Here is a 27,333-nt window from a genome sequence, read left to right on the forward strand (position 1 = left end):
AGTGGGGTTCCTAATTGTCAGAGGACTCTCCCTTCCCACAGATGTTAATCAAGGACCCACTCTTCCTGCAAGGGGGAAAGGCATCAAAGCAGCAGCATGAAAGGTGTGCATTGGAGGAGTGTGACTTTTCAGCCGGGGAAGCAGCCGCAAAAGAGCCGAATGCTCTGGGCTGGTTCCTGCAAGCAGCTGCTTCTAATCGCCTCCGCCTACACAGTGGGAAGCACTCATACCTCATATACTTATCCATGGTAGAAACATTCCTCAGTGTGCGGGAGCGAAGTGGCACCTCACCCAGCCCGGATGGTGCTCTTCCTGGCCCTGCTGTCCCAGGCTGTAGGACTCCTGGTCACCAGTCTTTGCCTGCTGCTAGCATGGGCCGTTTATTACCACTTCGCCTCAACAGAAATGCCTTCGGGGATTTGCCAGCCTCTAAAGATCAGAGCCCTGCACATTTTCATGACCATGTCTTTCGGTGTGGTGAGTAATCCTTAAGAGCTGGCTGTACACGAGTTCTGAAGGGAGGTTTGGGGAAATGAATGACTAGGAAAGGGCGTGTGTTTGTGTGCTGTGCACTGAAAATGAGTCCAGAGCCCAGAAGCAACATGCGTGCAGGCACCAGAATCCGCCACCGTCTGCTCGGCGCCCCAGGCAATGGCTCAGCCATCTGCATTCGCTGCACTCGGAGGGGTAAAGCGACGGCGAACGAAGCCCAGTTCTCTGATAGCCGGGCTGGATGGATCGATGGAGTAATGGCATTAACCTGCATTGCTTTGCCTAAAACACCCAAGGAACCTACGAACCGGAGGGGCAGGGAAGGAGCTTTTCTGTCCTTGCAAAAAAGCAAGATAGTTGCTTCTGAAGAAAAACCCCTCTTCATACTGATGAGAACAAGCCGAACCCCTTGTCCCGGAGGTAGCAGCTCTGGAGGCGTGACGTAGGTCAGGAGTGCAGAAGGACAAGAAAGAGTGCTGCTCTCCCTCCCTACGGCCGATGCTTCACAGGCTGCAGTGACCTCTTTTGCAGCTGCTGAATGCAACAAAACGAGTCGGTATGCTCAGGGATCATACGCAAAAGGGGAGTCAGGCTGCGACCCCTCCTCACTTGCTCCAGGGGACTCACCTCTGAGTCTACCTTCATGGGGCTGCAGCACGAGCCCTCCTGCCAGTGCAGCCCACCAGCAGGGAACCGGCTAACAGGGAACCGGCTTGTGCTTTTGCTTGCTTGCCTTCTCCTCCCACCGGATCTGGTCGGGCAGGTTTGCACAGTGCGTAAGTATGCTGTGGGTTGAGGCCCTGGGGTGGATATAAGATAGCAGGATAAGGAGAGCTCTGCAGACTAAATATTCGCGTCTTCCTCCGCAGTTTACAGTGACAGCCCAGGGATTGATCTGGTAATTCATTTCCTATTGCGTATTATTCGTTTCATAATTCATTTTTCCTATCACTTCATTTTCCAAGGTTCTCAGGCTCTTCCCTCCAAGCAAATCCTAGCCCATGTTAGGAAAGACTCCAGGGGCACACTGTGGTCTGAGCAAAGCCCACACTGATGTCACCAAGTCCCCTCTGTCCTGAGAAAATGTGGCCAAAGGTCAGGAAGGTTGCATGGTGTAGCTCAGCGATGCTTGGGGACTGGAGTTTGGGGACCATGTTAGAACATCAAGTTAGAATATCATCTCTACACCGCAACTTTTGTATAAACTGCACAACTGACTTTTGACCTTGTTTCCTTCCACCAACTCAAACAGGATTATATTTTATGGAAAATGGGTCTTTGTAGTCAATTTGTGTTTCTGAGGATTGTCGTGGATGGTCTACCTCCAGAGAAAGAGTCAAGGCTCTCCATCAAGAACACATTCTTTGAAAATGTACCTGTGAGGCTCTATCAACCCCGAGTACCCTGTCCCGGGAAAAGGAAAGGAATCCTGTTCATTCATGGAGGATCTGGCATATTTGGAAGTATCGGTAAGGACGCACAGTCATTCTAAAGTGAAATGAAGATCGTGGTACATAGAAAGGACAAAGAAACCTTTATGTCTCTCGAGGCTGATGTTTGGAGTGACACGTGCCAGTAGTAAGTGAACACACAACCCCAAAGTGGGCAAAATCAGGGCCGGAAGTGACGTAGGGGATCAGCACAAGAATGGGCAGGCTTTGCTGCTCTTCACCTGGCCCTCCGGATGCTGGTTCCCAGTCATTACATATCCAGTTAGACCTTAGATATTTCAGCAAAATCCTGCTATGTTGCCATCCTAAGCAAACAGTCTAGCATGCTGCTAAACCCAGTGCCTACGGCAGGATGGGTTCTTTGTGTCTACAAAGCCAGTTGAACAACCCATGGCTTGCTGTGGGTCTTTATAGCCAACCTGAGACTTGGCGTGTTATTCTAATGTAGGCAGAACAACAAGCCCAGGAGAAGCCCTGAGCTGCTTGGCCAGAGGGGCAGAAAGTCTTGCTGCACTGGCTAAGCAGCTCCTATGACCACCACTTTGGGTCCTTGCCATTGGCTTCCTTGCCAGTGTGTGCTGCCTCCCCCAGCCCCTCGGGGCTGGAGGAGGTCGTGTGGTGTGATGGTACAGACGGCCCCCCATTGCTTGCGGCAACGTATGAGGAGTACCTGCCGCAGTCAGCAACAGAAGGCGCAGCAAGACGGGACGTCTCCTGCTCATTGTGGCAGAACGCACCCCATCCCTTGCTGCGGTGGCCACTCGGCGGCTGCCGTGGTGAGTGAAGCAAGTGGGGGAGAAGTGAGCTTGGTCCTGCTTGGTCTTCTCAAAAGAGACTAAGCAGAATGCACCTCGTCCTTGAAACGGCTAGTTCAAGCAGAGAAGCTGCTTCTCGGTGCCGGTATCAACCCCAGCTGTCCTCTCTGCTGCATATCCCACAATGCCCTGCAACGTCCCCTGGTCTATAGACCAGGAACACTTGTGTCAGAACAAACCCATCCGTCCTGAAGAGGACCCCAGATTCTTCATTGTTTCTGCAGCAGTAGACCTAACACGACTAGCTCGGCTGGGAAGGTGGGCCCGTGACTAAGCGCACGTGGAACCTCACCCTGGATTAGCGCTAGTTCCCAGAGTTAAGATTCATTCCCTTGCTCAACCAGGGAAACATATTACCAAACACAAACATAAGGAACACTGCATTCAGGGAGAGAAAATGGAGCAACAGGCTGTCTTGAATACAAGTCTTATTTTATTTATTTTTATTTATTTAAAGTTTTTATAGCTCACCTTTCTCTACATCACAGGGTGGTAAAATGATTTGATTTGGTGGAAGACCCTATGTCCAAATTGGGTATTACAAATCACCAGAAACACAAGCACCCACAATTAGAATATCATGAATAGTTCACCGGAGAAGGAGTTGCTAAGACGTAGGGCCATGACAGAGAACCAATTCCCCAGTACCCATTCAGAGGTATGCCTCTGATGCTTTTAATACTTAGACAGACTCAAAGAGGCAAAGTCTGACTTATGTAGACTGGTTTTAATATGATCAGAGCGTCCATTTGTGTTCATGTTCAATATTTTTATAATGATTCTACTTTGGAACATACCCTGCAGAGGTTTACAAAATAATGCAAGCACCAATGTAGTGGAATACACAGTGACAAGCGAAGTCCCCCAGGGCTCTGTCCTGGGGCCGATCCTGCTTAATCTTTTCATTAACGACATGGAAGGAGGGGTGAACAGTCTGCTGATCAAATTTGCAGACGACACTAAAACTGGAGCAGTGGCCACAACTGAGGAGCAGGTACTCCAGATCCAGAAGGATCTGGACAGACTATGGAAGTGGGCAGGAGACAATAGGATGGCATTCAATGTGGATAAGTGCAAGGTCTTGCACTTGGGGCATAGGAATGAGTGTCATAAGTACAGGTCAGGGGACAAGTGGCTGGAGAGCAGCACTTGTGAAAGGGACCTCGGGGTGCGGGCTGACTGCAAGCTAAACATGAGTCAGCAGTGTGATGCGGTGGCCAAGAGGGCGAATGCCACCCTTGGTTGCATAGCCAGAAGTGTGGCTTCTAGATCGAGAGAGGTGTTGCTACTACTCTACATGACTCTGGTGCGCCCGCAACTGGAGTATTGTGCTCAGTTTTGGGCCCCTCATTACAGGAAGGATATAGCCAGGTTGGAGTCAGTGCAGCGTAGGGCCACAAGGTTGGTGGCCGGTTTGCAAGGGATGGGGTATGAGGCGAGACTGAGGGAACTGGGTCTCTTCAGCCAGGAGAAGAGGAAACTCAGAGGGGATCTGTTGGCAACATACAGGTATGTGAGGGCGTGTCACACGGAGGTGGGTAGAGACCTGTTCTCCCCTGCAGAAGAAGGCAAGACGCACTCCAATGGAGCAAAGCTCAGGTAACCAGGTTCCATTTGGATGCCAGGAAGCACTTCCTGACAGTCAGGACCCTGAGGGTGTGGAATGGGCTTCCACGAGAGGCCGTTGAGTCCCCATCGGTGCGGGTGTTCAAGGATAGGTTGGACATGCACATGGTGGGCATGTCGTGAGCGGAGCCAGCTGGAGCCGGGGGTCAGACTAGATGGCCCGGGAGACCCCTTCTGACTCGCTCTTTTCCTATGTTTCTATGTTTCTATCCAACCCAGGTGTTTATATTAAGCACTCCAAGTCCTGGATTTGGATGGAGAAACTTTTCAGTGTCACTAAACATCACATTCACACCTTCGTCGCTCCCTACTTCTTCCTGTCCCCAATGGGAGGAGCCTGGCAAATTGTTATCAACAAGGAACTCAAACACAATTCTTGCCTCTCTCTAAGCAAATCCCCCCATGCCAAAATTACATGGATTTTCACCATTCCACCTCCAAAAGTAGCTAGGAGAGCTGTTTCTCTTTGGCGGCCCATTGAGTCGGCAGAAGTTAAGAAACACTTTCAGACCAGTGCAAGTAGTGACAGAGGGTAGGATTAGATGTAAAGTTTACCATTTATCATGCTGAATTCCTAAGTCCACTAGAGAGAGGGACACCTGTGTTAACCAGCCATTAGAGAAAGAGAAATTTGTGGGTTTGCCTTCTCTGTACTGCCCACATTGATAGGTTTTCCCAGCATGGCGAGAATATACAGTACCTGTCCTGACTCCTGCTGAAGATGAGCTTCCTTTTTAGTGGCTGCGCTATACGAATGGTTCTCATGCCCTGTGGAAATCCCTTGGACCATAGAAGCCTGTCCATCATGAGTCTCTCTCTCACCAACCCTTAGCATGTGAATAGTAATACAAAGGGCACCATTTATCTTACAGATGCATATGAAAACGTGTGCCGTTACTTAGCTTGGAAATGTGATGCCGTGGTCGCTTCCGTTGGGTAAGTATTCCCAAAATTGCTCTGACTGGGACTCCTTCTTTACTGCTCTGTTGAAGGCAAGGCTGAAATTCTGCACACAGACTTTTTGGCTGGCACCCTTTGTTGCTCTACAAGGTGGTGAGGAATATTGGTGAATATCTGGATTGGGTAAAAAATGAACTGAAATTACTTTCCCATCCACCTTTACAACACCCACTAGATATTGTGTGAATGCTTTTTTATACCAATTCCAGTTTGGATTCGTGGCTGGGACAAATATAGACATATGCCGAGTCTATATTTTGGGCACCAGGTTAAAACCTTTTTATTTAATTGCTATTTTAAAAATTAATATTTTTATCGTTAACAGTTGCTTTTTTGTTTTTTTTATTTTTTGTTTTTGTTTTTATATAATTTTATGGATTTTTTATTGTTTTTAATTGTACATTTATGAGCCATCCCGAGATGCTGAGGCATGTGGTGACGGCATATGAAAGTTTTAAACAAACAAACAAACAAACAAACAGTAGGATTGACTTCTGCAGGGAGTCTTGCCTTTTTATGTGACCAAAAATACGACAGCCTCAGTTTCTTTAGAATTTGCTTCCAGGGCAAGTTCCGGCTTAATTTGCTCAGAGATCCACTTCTTCCTCTCCCCATTACTGCAGGGTATTCATTAAAGCTGTCCTCCAGCGTCCCTTTTCCCATGCATAATTTTGCCTTCTATCAGCTTTCACACCCATGCATCGTGATCAGGAGGACAACCATGCTCTTGCACTGAGGATCTTCCTCGTGTCCTTCACCTCTGCCCTTCCAAATCTCTGCCTCCTACTTTAAGCTGAGAACTGAGCTGAGGTGTGCTTTGGCTTGTGAAGTATGGGTTTCATTCTCTTGTTTTGCACTGGGCTCTACAGCCCAGCAAAAGGATGGGAGTTTAACCTCAGATGACCCAGGATTCCTTCAAATGCTGCTTGGTTTCACCAGTCTGGGATTTAAACAAGCTGCATGCTTTTTCTCTCCACAGATACCACCTGGCTCCTGAATACCGATATCCTACCCAGTTCAGGGACTGCCTTGTTGCTACAGAAGTCTTTATGAAGAGTACAGAGGAATATGGGGTTAATCCTGATCAAATTGTTATTTGTGGGGATAGCATAGGAGGAACACTTTGTGCCTTTGTTACCCAAGACCTCGTGAAGAGGACAGACTTCCCCAAACTTCGTGCACAGGTCCTTGTTGGTCCTTTCCTCCAGGGTCTGGATTTCAATTTGCTATCTTACCAGCAAAACCGATTGGTTCCTATTGTGTCCCAGACCCTTTTCCTATATTTTATATTACTGTACATCACCAAGAACAAGTCCGTGCTGGAATTTGTCGTCGAGGAAACCCACATCCCCGAAGACAGGAAAGAGATGTTCAAGAAATGGCTAAATCCTGAACATATTCCCCAGAGAGTAAAAATGAGAGGCAGCTACACAGAATTTCAGCCGCCATCTTACGCTTTTGACAATATCTACAGTTTGATGAAAGTTATAACGGAACCAGCCTTGTCCCCACTTTTAGTGGAAGATGCCATCATTCAGCAGTTGCCGGACACTTTCATTTTGACCTGTGAATTTGATGTACTAAGAGATGATGGCCTTTTGTACAAAAAACGTTTGGAGGACAACGGTGTCCAGGTCTCCTGGTGCCACCTCCAGGATGGATTCCATGGGGTGCTTCTCCTTTTCAAACGCTGGTTTCTCAATTTTCCATTTGCCCAAAGGGGAATGGACAGTATAGTCAATTACATCAACAGTTTATAAACCCATAATTGGTCTATGTAGGGATGCATTCCATAGAAGAGGAAGGAATTCTTCTTGTATTCCTTAGGAATGTAGTTGTTTCCTTCTCCTTCTTTTTGCAATACTGATTAGCAATATGGTAAGCAGGGAGAGATATTATTTATTTAATTTATTTAAAGTATTTCTTAGCCAACTTTTAGGTCGTGGCATACACATAAAATCAAACAGACAATTGGCATGATATTGAGACTGGTGGAAGCACAGTGAAAACCGGTAAAACCAAGAACAAAGCCTGAAATAAGAAAACAGTAACAAAAGCAACCGCATTAAGAAAAAGCCGGAGCAAAGCAAGACATTTTCAAGGCCTTCTTGAAAGCCTGCAGTAATGAAGCGCATTGGGTTGCACCCAGTAGTACTCTTACTTCAGTCTGATTGCTTTCAGTCAAGACTAGCAGTGGCTGCAGCCCATTGTGATGGATGAAGTGCAAGTCAATGTTGGGGGAATTCTTGGTGCGACAGCAATTCAGGCTTATTCAGTAGATCAAGCAAACAGGCAGTGTGTGCACCGAAGGGTCTAAAATCAGATGTAGGCCATGATGCTGAGCTTGAGGATCTGAGGCTGCTGCGGAGCAACAGCCTCCTTCTCAAGAATTGGACCTCCAGTGGTACCCCCTGAGAGATCCCACCAGGAGATTCCCCTTAAATCAAGAGTCCCCTGCTTCCCAGGGCTTACTAATCAGCACAGACATTACACAAGGTGGGAGTCAATTGACAGGTGAGCAAGCAGGAAGCTTCAGGCTATAGGACTGATTCTTCTGCTTGCTACTATTCAGGAAGGGTGGACCCTCAGAGGGATAGGACAAAACAGGTTTGGGCTGTGTCGAAGCAAGTGCTCCACTTGGAGCTCTTCAGAATCCTGCAACTCCAGCCTGATCCTACTTGTTACTGGCTTCCTGACTGACCAACCGGGACCACAACCCACAGGTTGGAAGTTCACCACATAGAGTAGAATTCAGGGATGATGGTTTCCAGTCCTAGTCTGGGTGGTCATGCCCATTGGACATGAGAGTCCTCAGGAAGAGAGATGGCCCTGATCTCCAGTATCCAGCAGGACCAGGCTGAGAAAGCAGGTCATACTCCAGTTGGGGGGGCGGTCTTAAGATTTTATCCGTTTCCCTTTCTTTGTACTTGATCACAGAAAGCAATGATAGATTAATAAACTATTATCCAGATTTCACTGTCTTGTCCATATTGAAGAATGAAAGAAGGGGGAATTGATATTCCTTTCCTGGGAATCAGGGATACTGTGTCCATGCAAGGTGGTTGAGCAGGTGTGGAAACTCCAGGGATTCCTGCATGATGCTTCTTAGTTTGATTTTTTTTCCCCTCTCTGGTTAAAGCACACAACCATTTTCTCATATTTTCCCTAGATACCACGGGAAATTCATAGGTTACAATAGAGGTTTTTTTTCTGGTTACTAACATTTCCCCAGACTTGATATGTATTCAGACAGCAGGGCAAGCCATGGTGGTTCTTACCATTGTTGCTCTGTCGTGGTGTCTGAACCCCGTTGTGAAACTTCACCATGGCGAATTTGGTCTTTCGGAGCCATGATAAGAAGCAATGGTTTGTTCAATGGTTTCGCCATGCCACCATGGCTTGCTGCACTGTCTGAACCAAGATCATGTTTCCATGGTCCTGACATACAGCTAGCAAAGTGTCCCCTGGAAAAAGTGGCAAACACAGCCATCCAACCTCTATGTGTGGCCCAATGAAGAAGAAGCAGGGAACATAAGCTGAGAGCAATGCACCTTGGGACTGAATTTCAGGCCGATGGAATACATACCAACAGTGGAAGGACTGAGTGGGGAGGATAGAAACTATGATAGTGTAGAAAAATGGAATTTCCAAGCTGGAGGCACTTTAAGCTATTTTGCCTCCCATATTGCCAACCACAATCTACATTTCTCGGAACTGTTTTAGCCTCCTGATAGATGAGTCTCGTTTCATAGAAAATATCCATTGTACGGCAGAGTGGGCCATCTAACCAGTCTTCTCCTTACACCAGTCCTCTCCACCCTGGTGTCTCCCAGATATTTTGGGTGACAACTTCCATCAGCCATGGCCAGCATGGCCAAAGCCAGGGTCAAATGGAAATTAGAGTCTGCACCACCTGGTGGGCACCCTGCTTTACGTTTTGCATCCTCGAGAACCTTAGGAAAAGCTTTTCCAGATTAATTTGCTACGAAAAGATGCAAATCAAGTTGGTATTAAAGGTAGAAGCGGTATTTCTGGTAATTTGCATTCCTACTGATAGTTATCATGTTTACTGAAACTGAGTTGTTATCAGAACCCAAATGACTGCGTAGGAGAGCAATGGTCCACCTTTTTCGCGATTCTTGCATCTTTCCTCTATTCTCCAATACAATGCAGGAAAGGAGTCTTCCTGTTCCCATGGGCCTTGTACTCCGCCTTATGTTTCCCCCTTCCTTTTCCATGACTTGAGGAGTAAAGGTGTCATGACTATCAGTACAATCTCCATGGGCACGATAATCTTCATTTCACCCTTGATGCTCACAATCTCCCCAATGTGGAGGCTTCTATGCACCAAGCACAGAAAAGGAGAGCTGGCGGAAGTGACCCCCACCTCCCTGTTTTTTCTTGGCTGCAATCTAACTGCACAGCACCTTGAGAAGTGCTTTGGAGGGGGAGGGAAGGTGGATGGGGCACAGGCAGGATGCTTTCTGTCTCTGCAGAGCTGGTCTCCTTCCCTCATTGAACCCCCAGTGTCCCCTCCCCTCCCCTCCCCTCCCCTCTCTGCTCAGTTTCCTGTCCATGCAGAGGTAGCTCCCCACAGGATGAGGGGTGGGTAGAAGAGTCAGCACAAGCATCCTCACTTCAGAGGTCAGGAGACCTGCCTCTGTCATTGGATCCGGAAATCCAAATTATCCTGTGCCCCCCGCAGTGTTACCTAGGGGCCATAGGATTGCTCCCTAAAGGGCAGGAGTGGGGAGGTGGATAAAGAAATAGCTACATAGAAAGGATATAGGCAGTTCCCTAGTTCTGAATGTCCATGTTGCAAACAACCTGTTCTTGCAAATGAATTGCCATAAAGCCCATTAATTGTAAAAAATTACTGCAGAAAATGGCCAGCACCACAGAGAGAGGAAGTGAATGGGGAGAGAGGGAGGGCCTCCAAAGCATCACCACAGAGAGATGAAGCAAAAGGGGAGAGAGGGAGGCCTCCACAGCATGTCCTTTTGCTCCACCCATCCAGAGAGGTAAATCCCTCCAGCATTTCCTTGCTGCAAAGAGAAGGAGTTGGTGAATTTGGGCAGGAGTGGGCAGAACAGAGGTATTTGTGCCTTTTCCACTTTTATGGGGGTCCTGCACACCTAATCCCTGCAAGTGTGAAGAGCCAACTACATGTGATCCAATACAAATTTTACTTAAAGACGAATTTCTGTTTTCTCAGGAACAGAACTCTTGTGTAACCCGGGGTCTGACCATACTACGTTCAAAGCTTTGTGTCCTCTGTGGGTTTTTGCTACACAGGTTTTTGCAGTAGATCATACACTGATACTTCAAGAAATTCCCCTTTATAAACTGAAATTTGGTTTTTTGTTAGCAACTTGGTGGAACGTGCTTATATAAGTGGATATTTTTATCCATTTGTTTGCTTGCTTATCCTGCTTTTCAAATCCTTATCATCTACAGATTACCCACATTATTTTTATTTATTAATTAAAAGCTTTTCTATCCCGTCCCCTTCAGAACGTCTCAGGATATTAACATAAACAGAGCATGCAACCCTTCATGGTTTCCATTTTTAAACCAGGATCTACCTGAAAGAAGATCAGGTGACTTTATTTATTTATATATGCATTTATAGGCTTACATAACACTTTATGTGTTATCATGGTTTCCATCCTCCCTGATCAGTCCTATTAGCTTGAAATTCAATCCCAAGGTGCATTGCTTCTTGCCTATGCCCCCTACCTTTTTCTCCTTGGTTCCCGCATAGAGGCTGGATAGCTAGAGTGGCGTCTGCATTTTCCTCTCTTTCCAAGAAACTCACATACTAGGACCACAGAAACCATAGTCCTGAGGTCAGACAATATGACAAACCATAGTGGCATGGAGGAACCATTCAACAAACCATGGTTTCTTATCATGGCCTCTAAAGACCAAATTTACCTTGCTGAAATACCATGACTGGGCTTGGACAACAGAGACGTACGATGGTAAAACCGCCATGGCTTACTTTGTGGTCTGAGCCTAGCCTTAAAGAAGTTGCAGTAGATACAGTGGTCAAGGTCCTTTGAAGCCCCTCACCCGAAATCTAAGGGTCTCCCTTCTGCTGCCTGTATTGCTGGCATTTTGTTAATTCAAGGAAACTCCAAAATCCCCCAACTTCTCCTTATGCAAGCTCTCTATACCTGCAGTTGTCAACATATCTAAAAAAAGGTGCATTGGTCACAAAGTTTTCCCCACAAACATGGTTGTCCTTCACAAGCAACCCTGTCGGTTAATTTCCTCTTCCTCCACTTCCCACAGGGATCAAACAGCCCCTCCGCCCTATTCTCTGCCCTATTTATGGGTCAGAGGCACTGTGGGAGTGAGGACATGGGTGTTCTCCAGGGCGTGGAAGGAAGGCACCCATATTTTCGCAAGGGTTGTGCAGGTAGCCTGCCCACCAATTTGTACACCCTTCAATTTGCCTCCCACTAACTCCAGGGTGGATGTCATAAGCCGGTCCCTTCCCTCTTTTCTTCTCTTTATCAAACTCTGAATGTAACCTTCAGAGAACAGGTCTTTTAGCAAAACTTGACAGGCAGCAGAACAATATAAACTGAAAAGGCTTCTCCCAGAATGGGGGGAGAAATGTCTGGCCACTGAATGCAAACTAAAATTTTCCCTCTGCCCCTCTCTTTTGGACTCATCACTGCTCTTGCTGCTATAGAACTCACAGGCAAGAACACAGAGACCTTTTAATGGGGCAGCTCTTTCTCCAGCCAAAGAAAATGAAATCTTTGGAATTACCAAACAAGAGGGGTCAGGCATTTAGTGTTCTATCAGAGACTCAAAAGGGTTGAAAATATAGAATAAACCTTTGTCAAGATGGTCAGAATTTGTTTAGATAAGTCTGAAGGGAAATGTTTCAACATCCAAGATCCTCAAAAGAATTGTAATTCATGATAACCATGGTACAAAATAACTGAGTGCTTTCTGCTCTGATTTTCCTGTTGCCAATCATTGCAAAAAGCTAAGTGTACGAAGTGGCCGAGCACAGTGATGGCAGCTGGCCTTGGCTGGAGGCAGGTGCATTCTCCATTGTAAGAAGAGTCCTTTTAAAGTTATATAAAGAGTCCTTTTTATATAAAATTACTTGCTGATGTTGCCTGTCGCTTCCACAGTCAGACAACAAACAAGAGGGACTTATTTTGTCCCTAACAAATTTGGCCACCCAGATGGGACCCCTCTAACAACTTAGAAACATAGAAACATAGAAAACAGAGCGAGTCAGAAGGGGTCTCCCGGGCCATCTAGTCTGACCCCCGTCTCCAGCCGGCTCCGCTCATGACATGCCCACCATGTGCATGTCCAGCCTCTCCTTGAACACCCGCACCGATGGGGCCTCAACGACCTCTCGTGGAAGCTTACATGGGTCTTGTTTCATCTTGTTTCATCTTGTCCGCATAGAAGAAGGAGGGACAGATGGCTGACACCTGTCCCTCCTTCTGGTTTTGCCCCCAGCCAGAGGGTTCCAGGTAGTCTTGTCAACCACCCCTCGGGCCTGACGGTGCTGCTGCTCAATGCCAGGTCAGTCCACAATAAATCTTCCCTCATCCATGACTTGATTGTGGATGAGGGGGCCGACCTGGCTTGCATAACGGAGACCTGGGCGGGAGAGGGGGGCGATGTCGCCCTCTCTCAAATGTGCCCGCCCGGGTATCTGGTTCAGCACTGTTCATGCCCAGAGGGGAGGGGGTCACTTTGGTTTACCGAGCCTCCATCTCCCTCAAGGGACTTCCAGTCCCTTCAAGGCCAGGGCTAGAGTGCCTCTACTTGGTGTTGGGCGACCGAGACAGATTGGGGATTCTGTTGGTGTACCGTGCACCCTTCTGCCCAACAGTCTCCCTGCCTGAGCTGACGGAGATCGTCTCGGACCTGGTGTTGAGGACCCCCAGGATGTTGGTCCTGGGGGACTTCAATCTCCATGCCGAGACTGGTCTGACTGGGGTGGCTCAGGACTTCATGGCCTCCATGATGGCCATGGGGCTGTCTCAACATGTCACCGGCCCGACCCATGACCGTGGACACACTCTGGACCTGGTTTTCTCGACAGGGCAGGAAGAGGGTGGTCTGAGGGTGAGGAATTTATGTCTGACAGCCCTGTCATGGTCAGATCACTTCCTGGTGAGGTTTGTGCTCGAGAGCGGCCTCTCCCTCTATAAGAGTGTGGACCCGATTGTATGGGCCCGCTCCCGGAGCCAGAAGGATCCGGATGGATTCCTGAAGGCCCTGGGGGAGTTTCCGGCTGACAAGAATGGTGCTCCTGTCAAGGCTCTGGTCAAACTGTGGAATGGGGAGATGACCAGAGCTGTTGACACGATCACTCCTAAGCGTCCTCTCCTGCCAGGCAGAGCCCACTCTTCCCCTTGGTATACACCTGAATTGCAGGCGATGAAGCAGGCTGGGAGACGGCTAGAGCGTAGGTGGAGGAAATCACGGCATGAATCTGACCGAATACACTTGAGAGCCCATTATCGGGCCTATGCTGAGGGCGGCAAAAAAGAATTTCTTTTCCGTTCCCATTGCCTCCTCAAAATACCATCCGGTGGAGCTTTTTTGAATGGTGCAAGGCCTGGTTCATCCTGGCCCTAAGAAAGATCTGGTTCCACCCTCGAAGGCCTGCTGTGACGACTTTGCCAAGCATTTCAGGGAGAAAATCGCTCAGATTCGTCACAAGCTAGACTCTACTAGTGACTCAGAGGCTTCTGGGGAGATACCAATGTCACCGTCTGGTCCAAAATTAATGGATGAATTTCAGTTATTGCGGCCTGATGATGTGGACAAGGTGCTTGGACAAGTATGTCCCACCACTTGCCTATTGGACCCTTGCCCGTCTTGGTTAATAAATAATTCCAAGCACGGGATTGGCATCTGGATCTTGGAAGTGGTTAATGCCTCTCTGAGGGAGGGTCGGGTACCTGCCCCTTTAAAGGAGGCGGTAGTCCGACCGGTCCTGAAGAAGGCGTCACTGGATCCAGAGATGGCCACTAATTATAGACCAGCGGCCAACATCCCGTTTCTGGGCAAGGTGTTGGAGCAGGTGGTGGTGGGACAACTCCAAGCTCTCTTGGATGAAACTGATGATGCTGATGCTGATGCTGATGCTGTTGCTGATGATGATTAAACATTTCTATGCCGCCCCTTGCCGAAGCCTCGGGGCGGCTTACAACACAATAAAATACATTGAAATACAATAGAACATAATAAATTACCACTAAATACAAAAATACAAAAAAAATACACTGAGATACAAACATAATAATATAAAATTTAAATTAACAGTATAAAATAAGTAAATAAAGAATATAGGAGGAGAAAAGAGAAGGAAGAAGTTGCCCTGGCCAGATCATATATTTTAACAATTATCTGGACCCATTTCAGTCCGGCTTCAGACCCGGGTACGGCACTGAATCTGCCTTGGTTGCCCTGCACGATGACCTGTTCAGGGAGAAGGACAGGGGGAGTGCGTCCCTCTTGGTTCTTCTGGACCTCTCAGTGGCTTTCGATACCATCAACCATGGTATCCTTCTGGATAGGCTAGCAGGATTGGGGGTTGGAGGCACTGCTTTGCAGTGGTTCCACTCCTATCTCAATGGCCGATTCCAGAAGGTGGTGCTGGGGGACTATGGCTCTGCGCCATGGCAGCTATGCCATGGAGTACCGCAGGGGTCCATTTTGTCCCCTTTGCTGTTCAACACCTACATGAAACCACTGGGAGAGGTCATCAGGAGGTGTGGGCTGCGGAATCATCAGTACGCTGATGATACCCAGCTCTACCTCTCGTTTCCCCCAATCCAGGTGAGGCAGTGGCTGTGCTGAACCGGTGCCTGGCTGAGGTAATGGGCTGGATGAGGGCCAATGAACTGAAGCTCAATCCAGACAAGACGGAGGTCCTGTTGGTTGGCGGATCGGGCTTTGGTGAGGGTGAATTGAACCTAGTCCTGAATGGGGTTGCAATCCCTCTTAGGGACAAGGTCTGCAGCTTGGGAGTGCTCCTCGACCCAGAGCTTTCATTGGAAGCTCAGGTGACAGCAGTGGCGAGGAGCGCTTTCCTTCAGCTTCGGCTGATTCATCAGCTGCGCCCCTACCTGGAGTACGACTGCCTGGTGACGGTGACACACGTGCTGGTGACTTCCCGCCTTGACTTCTGTAATGCACTCTACGTGGGGCTACCCTTGAAGACGGTCCGGATACTTCAGTTGGTTCAAAATAGAGCTGCCAGGCTGCTGACGGGGACTGGGCATTATGTTCACATGACTCCAGTCCTCCGTCAGCTTCACTGGCTTCCCATTGAAGTCCGGGCCTAATTCAAGGTGTTGGTGATTACCTATAAAGCCCTAAACGGCTTGGGTCTTGGTTACCTGAAGGAGCACTTATGTCCATATATGCCTGCCCGCCCCCTGAGATCTGCGGGAGAGGCCCTTCTCCGGGAACCCTCCGTGAAGGAAATTAGGAGGGTAGGTACTCGGAGGAGGGCTTTCTCTGCGGTGGCGCCCAATCTATGGAATGCGCTCCCCAGAGAGGTCCGCCTGGCACCATCGTTATTTGTTTTTCCACGCCAGGCAAAGACCTTTTTATTCAAACGTCATTTTAACTGTTAATATTTATTTATTTATTTATTAATTAAAACATTTCTATGCCGCCCCTTGCCGAAGCCTCGGGGCAGCTTACAACACAATAAAATACAATAAAATACAAAAATAACAATATAAAATTAACAATATAAAATAAATAACAATGTAAAAGATTATTTATTTTACTCTTTGGCCAGGGTGACTTATTTTATATTATTAACTTGTTTTATATTTTTATTGTATAATATTTTAATTGATATATTTGTGAGCCGCCCCGAGGCTTCGGCGAATGGGGCGGCATAGACATTTTCTAAATAAATAAATAATAAATCTGCTCCCTTGCCTGCCCTGGAAAAGCTTTCTCCCATTCCAAGGCAGACAGAATCTCACACTGCCTAAAAAGCTTCACTGGATAAGCACTGGGCAACTTTAATTCTTTCTCACCCCTGTGCTGCCTCCTTTTCCAGATGAGATGAATCAGTCCGAGCAGATTCTACTGAGTGAGGGATGCTCCCATCCCTCAGCAGCTGGAAGTGGAATTTTGGCGGTTTTACCATGACCTACCTGGAAGATGATCAAGTGAGTCATGAAGGTTATTCAGGGAAAAATGTTCCAAGTGTCCATAACCTTCTTTTTCGAGGGCTGTAACAAACAAATAATCCCAGGGTAGAGAAAAAATTATCCTAAGAAATTGTGTGTCTTCCTTTAACACCTTTAGATGACAGAAGAAAATTTCAAAATGGTCTTGCTGGGTTGGAAGGCTGGGCAGAAAATAACAGAATAGCATTTAACAGAGACAAGTGCAAACTTTTCATTCAGGAAAAAAGCATAAAATGAACAGATGTAAGATGGTGAACACCAGCCTGGCCATCGAATGTGTGAAAGGAACTTGATGTTGTAGTCAGAGGTTAAAAATATGGCCACAAAAAAAGCAAATGCAATTACAGGTTGCAGCAACGGAAGCGTCATTTCCAAATTGTCCTAAATTATAGTTCAAATGTACTCTGTGATGGACAGACCTCCTCTCAGATTGTATGTCCAGTGTAGGATGAGAAGAACTGCCAAGTGGCCTCCTGGTTAGAACACTGGACGGGAACTTGGAAGGCCCGGGACCTAGTCTCCATTCAGCCATGAGGTTTGCTGGGTGCCTTTGGGCCAGCTGCTGACGCTCTGCCCAGCCTGCCTCACAAGGTTGTTGTGAGAATAAATGGAGAGCAGGAAGATTATGCCTCGAGTTTCTTGCTTGATGGAGGAGGAGGAATAAGTAAGTAAACATTCAGACCAACTGGAACAGGTTGGGTGAACTGCATTCAAGGTGATCGGAAGACTAGGAAAATAAGTCCTATGAGGAAAGACTGAAGAAATTGGACCTGTTTAGCTTTAAAAAGAAAAGAGTGAGGGGTGGATGCATCACCATTATCAATTTTATTATTTACAAGATTCATATACTGCTGAACATATTTAAAATATTTTTATCATTTATTTAAACTTTTTAGACCATCCTATACTGTAATCTCAGGGTGGTTTAACAATAAGACAAAAATAAAAATAATATAACATAAAGCACAGCATCTTAATCAAATTCTTAACCAGTAAACAAAAAACTCATATTGAAATGGCAATCAAACCTTAAAATTAGGAAAATAAAAAGGTTTTAGCCTGGCACCGAAAAGAGTAAAGAAATGGCTCCTGGAATACCTCTCTGGGGAGTGAATTCCACAATCGGGGTGCCACTGCAGAGAAGGCCCTTCTCTGGGTAGTCACCCTCATAACCTCCTTCAGGGACGGCTCCCGGAGAGGGGACTCTGCCCTAGATCTTAAGGGACGGACAGGCACATACAGAAGGAGATACTCCTTCAGGTAACCAGGCCCTAAGCCATTTATAATAATAATGTTTTTATTAGATTGCAGCTGAACTTCAGGAAAAACTTCTTAAGCGTGAAAGCGGTTATACATTGAAACTTAGGGTTGGCTCTCAAGAGGAAACTAGATAGCCTTTTGGCACAGATAACACTATTCCTTTTCTAGCATATTCTTCATTTTCTGCTAATTCTTTATTTGTAGTCTCTTTTTATGTTAAGTGGGGGCAAGAACTGTAACCATGGCTCAAGATGCTTAACAAAAGTGCTGGAATGTATTTACATTAAAGTAAGGCTGCAAAAATAAGGGTTAAGTACATCTGTTTATAATTCTGTCTTAAAAACTGTCGTTTCCCCTGCCCCATGTTTTGGCTTCTCCCCTTGCATTTAGAAACATAGAAACATAGAAACAGGGCGAGTCAGAAGGGGTCTCCTGGGCCATCTAGTCTGATCCCTGGCTCCAGCCGGCTCCGCTCACGACATGCCCACCATGTGCACGTCCAGCCTATCCTTGAATTTTTATGCTTTCTGTTTGACAGAACAGAAGCAAATGTTTCATAATTGTCTGTTTCTGGAAGCAATGCTGTGAAAGGGAAGTGCTTCTTGATAGGTTAAGCAGATTTAATGAGCCGGCGGCCACTCCCAGCACTTTCCCAGCACTCTGGCTTTGCAGTTCCGCTCTGTGAGTGGAATGGATGTTCTGTGGACGCTCGCGGTGATCGCAGCCGAACTTCTCTCCTTGTCCACCCTCGTCTACGTGGCATGTGCTGCACACTACTACTTTTCCACCGCGGAGTTCCCTCATGGCATCTGTGAACCCCGCAAGCTGAGATGCTTATATTTTGGACTGATTTTGCTGTTTGAATTGGTGAGTCCCCTTCACTTTGCAGTGTGGTTTTGTGGTAGGAAGTCAGAGCAGAGGGCTGCTCCGGGGAGAAAGACAACGCGTCTGGGTGGATTTTCCTGGCCTGGCCATGCCTCAAAGTCCAAGGAGTTGCACCGCAATGGTATGACTCTCCCATTACTCAAGGTCTGCTCTCCAAGCAACAATTATGCCACTGGGGCAGAGGCATCATGGAGAAAGGGACTACCCCTCTGGCCCTTCTCTGATTGACGGTTGCCTTTGCTAACTTCGGACCACCGTCTCCTCCCCTTCTGGTTTTGCTGTCCGCAGACTTTCGTGACCGTTTCTCCCGTCTGGAGGATTTGAGGCATCCGTTGCACGAAATGCTCTCTTCTGCTCTCTTTGTTCCCCTCTGGGTCTCCATTCCAGTCAGACAGCGTCTTCAGACATGTTTGTGCTTGTGGAAGCAGTGAAGATACTTCTCAGCTAAGGAGATTCATTCAGTGCTCTCGAAAGCTTGCTGGGCTAAGAACGGATCTGAAACTTTCTCATGTTGGTTCAGACTTCCAAGGGCCAGAAAACCTGCCCAGGTTTTGTCCTCAAACTGGTGAAGGCCATGGCTCCTTGACAAGGCCTGATTCAAGTCCACCAGCAGTTTCTACCAACATTTGAAAGTGATTTATGATGTGCCTTCTGACCAATTCAAGGATGATCACGTTCCAGTTTCCAGCGCTTTTCAGCTTGCTCTTGATGGGGCTCATGAGCCTTTTCGTAGGATTGTCACCAGTTTTTCTATGAATGACTTGCAAGTTATTTATTCAACAGGTGTGGTTTTAAGAAGCAATCGTATTTTGCAGTCTGTAAGGATGGACTCTCCCCTTCCCTCCCCATCTCCTTTTGTGACTCTTGTTAACTAATTCATTTACTAGATTCCAGCTCATCAGATGCCTCTTCAGTTGGTTAATACACACCACTTTTCCCTAACTGGGAATTAACAGCTGGATTGGACCGACACCTTACAGAAAGGTTATGGTAGTACTCTAAGAAGTCCATGCATAATTAAGGCCACACAGAACTCTAAGGCAGAATCAGCTGTTGATCTTTTCCTCCTGGTGTAGGTCTGCAATTTAGCCAACTTTTACTTTTGAACAAAATTGAGGATTACCTTCAGTTTCCTGAAGGTACATGGAGTGGCTCCTCCAACCACAATGCACTCAGACAGTTTGCTCAGCCTCTGAACTCTAGCTGAAAGGGAACCTTGCTTGGTGGCAACAAGGGGAAGGGCCTATTTGGTGGTAGCCCCTAAATTATGGAATGCTTTCCCCACCAGGCCTGCGTAGTGTCTAATTTGCTATCTTTTCAGCAGCAGGTTAGGACTTTCCTCTTTGCTGCAGCATTTGCCAACTCCGAACAGCACTTGGAGGGTTGTGGTGGTAGACTCTTCACTTGTAGAAATGTGGGGTTTTAAAATCTGATTTTATGGTGTGTTATTGTTATTTTACTCTATGCAGTATGTTAACGTATTGATACCTGTTGTTCATCATCCAGAGAGCTTCAGCTACTGGATGGCATTGAAATCCATCCTTCAAATAAATAATAACCTGTCGGGACAAAGGAGCTTCAGACTACACATTCTCAATAGCTGTTCTTTCTCCCATCTCAAACAGGACTATTGTCTTTCAAAACTAGGACTCTGCAATCAGTGCAGCTTTTTGAAATTAATAGAGAACGCGAACTTCCCTTCCAAAGATGCCAGACTCTCCATCCGGTCTCTCCACATTGCAGGCATTCCAGTGCGGTTTTACCAGCCCAAAGCATCGCAGGACACCCAACGGGGGGTCCTTTTCATCCATGGAGGAGCCGGCACCTTGGGGAGCCTCGGTAAGGAGCACAGGGGAGAGCCTTTCAAAGACGGTTCTTCCAAACATGGTCCTTTCGTTGCACAGGAAGTAAAACTGAGAAAACAGTCTGGACATAGTGGGATTCATTTATTCTACACAATAGCATTTATGTTTAACTCTTTTTTGGCAGGGATGAGGGTTCAAATGAATCGAGTTTCATGATTAAATTCTTGTATAATCCCTGTTGGTAGTTTCTGTTGCTCACTCCCGTCTAGCCTTTGAGGGCATCTCTTTCCTTGTGTCAGGACTCAAGGACCTTGATCAGCCAGAGGTGTGCTAAAATTCCCTGAAACAAACAGAGGCCAGCTAGCAGAGCTGAGCTTTAGGATGCAATATGCAGGTTGAGGGACAGAGATCAGAAAACAGGAGGAGGAGGAGGAGGAGGAGGAGGAGGAAATTACACCTCACTTATTTCCCTCTTGCAAGCAACCTAAAGCAGCTTGCTTAGTCCTCCTCCACTCCATTTTGTCCTCACAACAACAGCAACACAGAACAGTAGGTTTGGCTGAGAGGCATTACCTGGCCCAACACCAAACTGGAAAAACACTGTCGTCACCAAATTCCTTGTTGGCGTCACACCCACAATTTATTTATTTAGGAGACTTCTATGCCGCCCCATTTGTCGAAGCGTCGGGGCGGCTCACATCCATAAATACACTTCCATAAAATAATATAAATTAACAGTATAAATTAAGTCGCCCTGGACAACAATGGAGTTGTTAACTCCAGCTCATGCAGAAAATTACCTGCAAGACTGCTCTTGCCTCACCTCCTTATCAGGCACGGGATAATTTCTTTATATAAGCTACGAAGCAAGAAACTTAGCAATGGGTTAAGAATGCTGCCTTACATTTAAGATCCAGTTACGAAGCAACTGAAATTGCTTCTGTGAAACTGTGAAAGAAATTAGGAGAGTGGCTACTCGGAGGAGGGCTTTCTCAGCGGTGGCGCCTAAGTTATGGAACGCGCTCCCCAGAGAGGTCCGCCTGGCGCTGTCGTTATTTGTTTTTCAGCGCCAGGCGAAGACCTTTTTATTCAAGCGGCATTTTAACTGTTAATATTATTGGATTTTATCTGGCCAGGGCGGCTTATTTTATACTGTATTTTTGTATTTTTAATTTAATGTTTATATTTTTAATTTATATTATAATTATTTTAACTTAGTGTTATAAGCCGCCCCGAGGCTTTGGCGAATGGGGCGGCATAAAAATGTTTTACTAAATAAATAAATAAATAAATAAATAAAATTTTCTGAAGGGCTTGATTTTGGACTTCTCTTCTAGGATCCTCATTCTTGTGTCCATACATTAGTATGGAGGCATCCATCATGCTTCCATGACAATATTCTCCAGGCTCACTGACCCACCTGGATTTTGTAGTCTCATTTCTCAGGCTATGTTAATTGATCATACCGCTTGACCTACAAACCGAAGCCCTGCCCTTCCAGAACCATCATTAATTTGGGTTCAAAATAACAACTTTTTATTTTGGAGTTCACACAGCTCCTTGGCCTTGTTCATGGCTTCTGGAGGAAGTTACTTTTCTTTTAGTTTGCTTTCTGAGAAATGAGTGTTTTGTGATCGGGCATGCCCATCATGGCAGCCATTTTGTGACACCACCCGTGCCATTCTTTCCAAATTCCAAATGTTTCCTCTGATCCAAAAACCAATTAATGCCCAAATCAATAGAAGCAGAACACAGCAAATGTGGTGAAAGCACATCCATTTCTACGCAGAAGTCACCCCCACCAAATTAGTATAGTCATGACTCCTTCGTTCATTCATCACTCCACTTCTCGTTTGAAAGGAATCTCATATGAATTCCAGGGAACTCACTCCTGCATATTTGCAAGAGCTGGTCAGGGCTGTCATGGACGGGACATCCTGGAGAGCTTTCATGCAGAAGGTCACCCTACGTCATGGGGTCACCAGTCCTAAAGGCTGATATAATACTGATATAATAATACCTGATGCAAAGCCTCAGCGACGTCACCTGCAATAGGGCCTCGCCATTGCCTTCCAAAGCCATCAGTCAGGTGACTCGTGAAGGACTTTGAAAGCACAGCATCGCTGATCAGTAATATTTATTTATTTATTTATTTATTAAAAGCTTTTATATGCTGTCCTACTATATAAATATCTCAGAACCGCTTACAATTTAAAACAACTTCCATGAGATGAATTAGAACAATAATAATTGATATAAAAATAAACAGTAAATCACAAAACAAGAGCGACTGAACATTAAAAGTTGCTAATTTTTAAATACTGTTTAAATAAAAAGGTTTTGACCTAGCACCGAAAAGAGTATAAGCTCGGTGCCAGGCGTACCTCTCTGGGAAGTACATTCCAGAGTCTGGGGGCCACAGCAGAGAAGGCCCTGCTCCTAGTTGATGACCTTTTTACCTCTTAGAGAGTGTTCCTGGAGCAGGGCTTCTCCCACAGATCCTACGAGGTGTGAGGACATATAAGGAAGGAGATGTTCCTTCAGGTATCCTATTCAGTAACATTGTTCTTTCATGGGACTTCTTTTCTTTCCAGTATCCTATGAGCGATTATGCCGCCATATTTCCAGAGAGACTGATTCAGTGGTTTGGTCCATTGGGTAAGTGAACCCTAAAACATAGCTCGTCCCAATCTTTATTTTCCCCAGTGTCCTGTTTCCCACAGTGGCCAGCTGGATAAGAGGAGTGATAGGTTAGTTCTGCTGAAATTTTAATGTGAATTTACTGTTTTTATCCCTTCAGAGCCAATAAGAGAGCTTCAAAATATATGCCTGTCAGTGGAAAGTGATCACAAAATGTGTTTATTAGAGAAAACCACACATTAGTCTAAGATACCTGGGGAAAATGTGCATTAGAAAAATACACAGAAATATGTGCATTTGCTAAAGACACACATACAGACCCATAAGTGGGAATTTCTGTGGAAACTGTCTTTCAAACTCACACACATATGCAAAGCAGACAGAATGAGCTTAAGCCGGAAAATCCAACAGTCTCCAGGAGAACTTTGCTTCCACAAAATAGTGTGATGGCCATTTGTCCAAATGGCTTGAAAAGGGGATAAGATAAATTCATGGAGCTTAAAGACACTAGTTACCAGTTACTACTAATTATCTCCGCTGTTAGAGGGTACATGTCTGTGTGTACCAGTTACTGGGAGTTCTTGAAATGGGGGATTTTTTTTTTAAATGGAAAGCACTGTATAACTTGTTGTTAGTTGTGAAGTCACGTCTGACCCATCGTGACCCCATGGACACATTCCTCCAGGCCTTCCTGTCCTCCACCATCCCCCAGAGTCCACCCAACCCCACACCCACCACCCCAGTGACCCCATCCAGCCACCTCATCCTCTGCCGTCCCCTTCTTCTTTTGCCATCTATGGTTCCCAGCATTAGGCTCTTCTCCAGGGAGTCCTTCCTTCTCATTAGGTGGCCAAAGTATTTGAGTTTCATCTTCCGCATCTGGCCTTCTAAAGAGCAGTCAGGGTTGATCTCCTCTAGCACTGACCGGTTTGATCTCCTTGTGGTCCAAGGGACCGTATAACTAGCCAGAATTAAATTAATCTGGGAGCACAAATATGTGTTCCTGCCACATCTGTGAGCTTCTCGTTGGGATTGGTCAGTCTCTGCAAAACAAAATGCAGGTTAAGCGATGCTACTGATTCAACCCAGCATCCATGTTCCTTCTAATTCTCCCCCTAAAAGCAAAGGGGTGGGGAGAGGAACAGCCTTGCATTCCCTCATATGCCGCACTGGCCTGTGAGTCAAAGAGAGGCTGATTACTCAGTAGAAATGCCCAAGATTTCCCTGCATCCTGCACAGCAGAGGCATCCTTGCTTACTTTCCCAAAGAATTAGAATTTCTTATGGAGATAAAATCAGCTAGTCTTCATATACATGGCTGAACCAAGACTGTTTCTCAGCACTATTTTTTAAAATCAGCACTTATGTACTGGTGAACCTCTGCCCAAAATGCATCCAACCCTCTGGACACACTTGGCTTCTCCAAATTCCCCACGCTATCTTTGGGGAGCCAGGGAATAATTTCACTGAATTTCTCTAGGAGCATCAAAATGACCGAACATCGTCTTGAGGGCAGAGAGCAAGATCAGCCACAAGAACTGCCCAGTCTATTTCTCTTTTCCTAACAGTCCTTCCTTTCCACGGCAGCTGCAGCAGCGAAAGCAACTCTGCGGGCACTCTGTCTCATTCCCTTTTAAAAAAAATTAATTACAATTACATAGAAGAAAAAATACAGAAGAAGAGAAAAACTAGCATTAACAGAACAAAATAAAGTGAACAAAATAAACCGAGGGAATTACTAGCAAGCACAACCCGTATACCGCAGCCCCCAGAACCAACTCCCTTCCTATTTTCCCATGCTCTGTAGGAGTGCAAAAAAGACCATTATAAGCAAGGCATTTTTTGTCATAGAACGCACCGGAACAGCGTTCCGGCAGCTTTTTTTGACGGATTTTTCCATGTGATTGTGAATTGCCCTGTTGGGTGTAGCTGGTCGGCAGCAAAAAGCATTAACATAGTGCCTGTGGACTGCGTGTGTGTCCGCGCTGATTGTGAGGGCGCTGCTCGGCTCGGGACGCTGCTCGGCTTGGGATCGGTCGTGTGGTCGCGCGCTGAGTGCTTACTGCCGGCGGCGACCATTGTGTTTATCTGTGTGTAGAGTGACTGGCTATGTGCAAAAGGTAAATAAGTTCTTTATTTCAAAAAAAGTTGGTGAATTGAAAGTCTCTTTTAGTGTAAAAGTGTGACCCCAAGAGGTGAGTTCTGGCACCGTTTCTTTGTTTTGTTTTTACAAAAAAAGCAGTGATTATAAGGATCATTATTCTATACAGATTTTCTAACCAATCTCTCATTCTCTATGATGACCCCTTGTTGTTCTTCATCTGGAGGGTAGGGGTTGTATATATGCACAAAGACTGGGATTGTGGGAACCACACTAAAAATGGAAAGGGGGGATCTGGAGAAAATTCTGTAAAGAGCCCTTTTTTTCCTATGACCGTTTGGACGATAAAAATCTTGGCCACTTTCTCATACCGATATCTTCCCAGAAATGGACACAAGGGAACTGAAAGTCCAGAGGAAAGGAGGATGTTTAATGCAGCATTCTTAATTCAGAAACCAGACCCACAAACCCCAAACTTAAAACAACCTGGGGACAAATTCAAAGGAGGAGAGATTTAGATGCATCACTTGCTTTTTGCAAGCCAAGACTGCAGTCTCATATCTTAGACTTAAGCCTATTTTGCACTGGGATATTGTCTTGTTTTACCAACAAATGAAGCAGGACAAGTTTGCCAAAAAAAGTTTCTTGATTCCACAGGTATAGCCTAGCTCCTGAACAATCGTATCCGGTGCAATTCCAACAATGTTTTGATGTTGCCGTACATTTTTTGAAACACGCGGAAGATTATGGCGTGGATCCTAACCGCATCATAATTTCTGGAGACAGCTTTGGGGGCTTGCTTGCCGCTTCCGTTTGCCAAATGATTTCACAGAGAAACGACATCCCCAGATTGCGTGCTCAGGTGCTGATTTACCCTTTTCTTCAGTCCGTGAATTATAGTTTGCCTTCATACAGGCAAAATGCTCACGTGCCCCCCTTGACTCAAAGGCACACGGTGAAATTTGCGTTGCAATATCTCCAGAAAAATGTCTCCTTAGAGCAGGCTATCTTGGATGGGGCCCACGTCCCCCGTGAAATAAAAATGAAGTACAGGAACTTGATAAACCCTGATAATATACCCAAGGAATTCAAGGTAAGGAAAGTCAAGGCTCCGAAACCCAGGCCTTCTTTTGGTGAGATCCGGGATATCATAGAACAACTGTGTGGCCCTCTGCTCTCCCCACTTTTAGTTGAAGACGAGAGCATCCAGCAGCTCCCAGAGACTTTCCTCTTAACTTGTCAGTACGATGTTTTGAGAGACGACGCAATCTTGTACAAGAAACGATTAGAAGACAACGGTGTCGCTGTGTCCTGGTGCCACCTGGAGGACGGTTTCCATGGATTTTTCTTTTTAATTAATCATTGGTTGCTAACATTTTCATGTTGCAGAACAGGGATGGACACTGTGCTTAACTACCTCAGAAGGTTATAGATCTCTTTCGACTGATGCAATAGATCTGTTGTTTATTTAGGCCAATGGTGATAAAGTAGTGAACAGGTTTGCTTTTTGATTAGCATAAAAGGACCATCCAGTTAATTGGAGAGTATTTTACAAAACTTAATCACAGAGAGAGAGAGAGAGAGAGAGAGAGAGAGAGAGAGAGAGAGATGCTAATCCACCTTTCCCCAATCTAGTGCCCTCCAGATTTTGTAGCACAGCTCCCAGCATCCACAGTCATGGAGATGATTTGGACGGCACCCAGATGAGGAAAGTTTGTCCCCATACGAAATACAGTTTTCTTTGTTTGGGGTGGCAGGTTTTTCCTTCCCACTGTCGCTTCAGAAGGGGAGAGATTTCAGATTCCCTCTCTTCCTGGGTGTGTTGGGAATGAAAGAGGTGGTTGATCTTGGTGTGTGCTTTGGGGCTAGGGAGACACAGACTCTTCAGGTGGTGAGGATGGGCCCTGGGAAATGAGGCCTCTGGATATGGAGATGGAAGCGGTGGAAGGGCTTATCTCAAGGCCATCCTCTCCAGGTATCCAGGCGGACCTGGAGAACAGCCAGAGCCTGCAACTGCCACGAGAGGGCATGGGGAAGGGGTTTCAGGAGCCAGGCCAGCTTGGAAAGTTCCTTGGCCCCAAGATGCACA

General features: G+C 46.2%; 2 protein-coding genes across 2 annotated transcripts; both read left to right on the forward strand.

Moving 5' to 3' along the window:
- The first annotated feature begins 300 nt into the window (after positions 1-300).
- On the forward strand, positions 301-7,104 carry LOC123034711 (arylacetamide deacetylase-like 4). The gene is made up of 4 exons (XM_044452298.1): positions 301-477; positions 1,745-1,961; positions 5,257-5,320; positions 6,324-7,104. Exons 1-4 carry the CDS (start codon positions 301-303, stop codon positions 7,102-7,104), a joined length of 1,239 nt encoding a protein of 412 aa, XP_044308233.1.
- A 9,405-nt stretch (positions 7,105-16,509) lies between these two features.
- LOC123034712 (arylacetamide deacetylase-like 4) lies at positions 16,510-26,676 on the forward strand. The gene is made up of 5 exons (XM_044452299.1): positions 16,510-16,533; positions 18,487-18,681; positions 20,325-20,538; positions 23,099-23,162; positions 25,902-26,676. The coding sequence occupies exons 1-5, from the start codon at positions 16,510-16,512 to the stop codon at positions 26,674-26,676; spliced, it is 1,272 nt and encodes a 423-aa protein (XP_044308234.1).
- Positions 26,677-27,333: the final 657 nt, after the last annotated feature.

Source organism: Varanus komodoensis, unplaced genomic scaffold, assembly GCF_004798865.1.
Source record: "Varanus komodoensis strain SLA01 unplaced genomic scaffold, ASM479886v1 scaffold71, whole genome shotgun sequence".
Classification (NCBI taxonomy): Eukaryota; Metazoa; Chordata; class Lepidosauria; order Squamata; family Varanidae; genus Varanus; species Varanus komodoensis.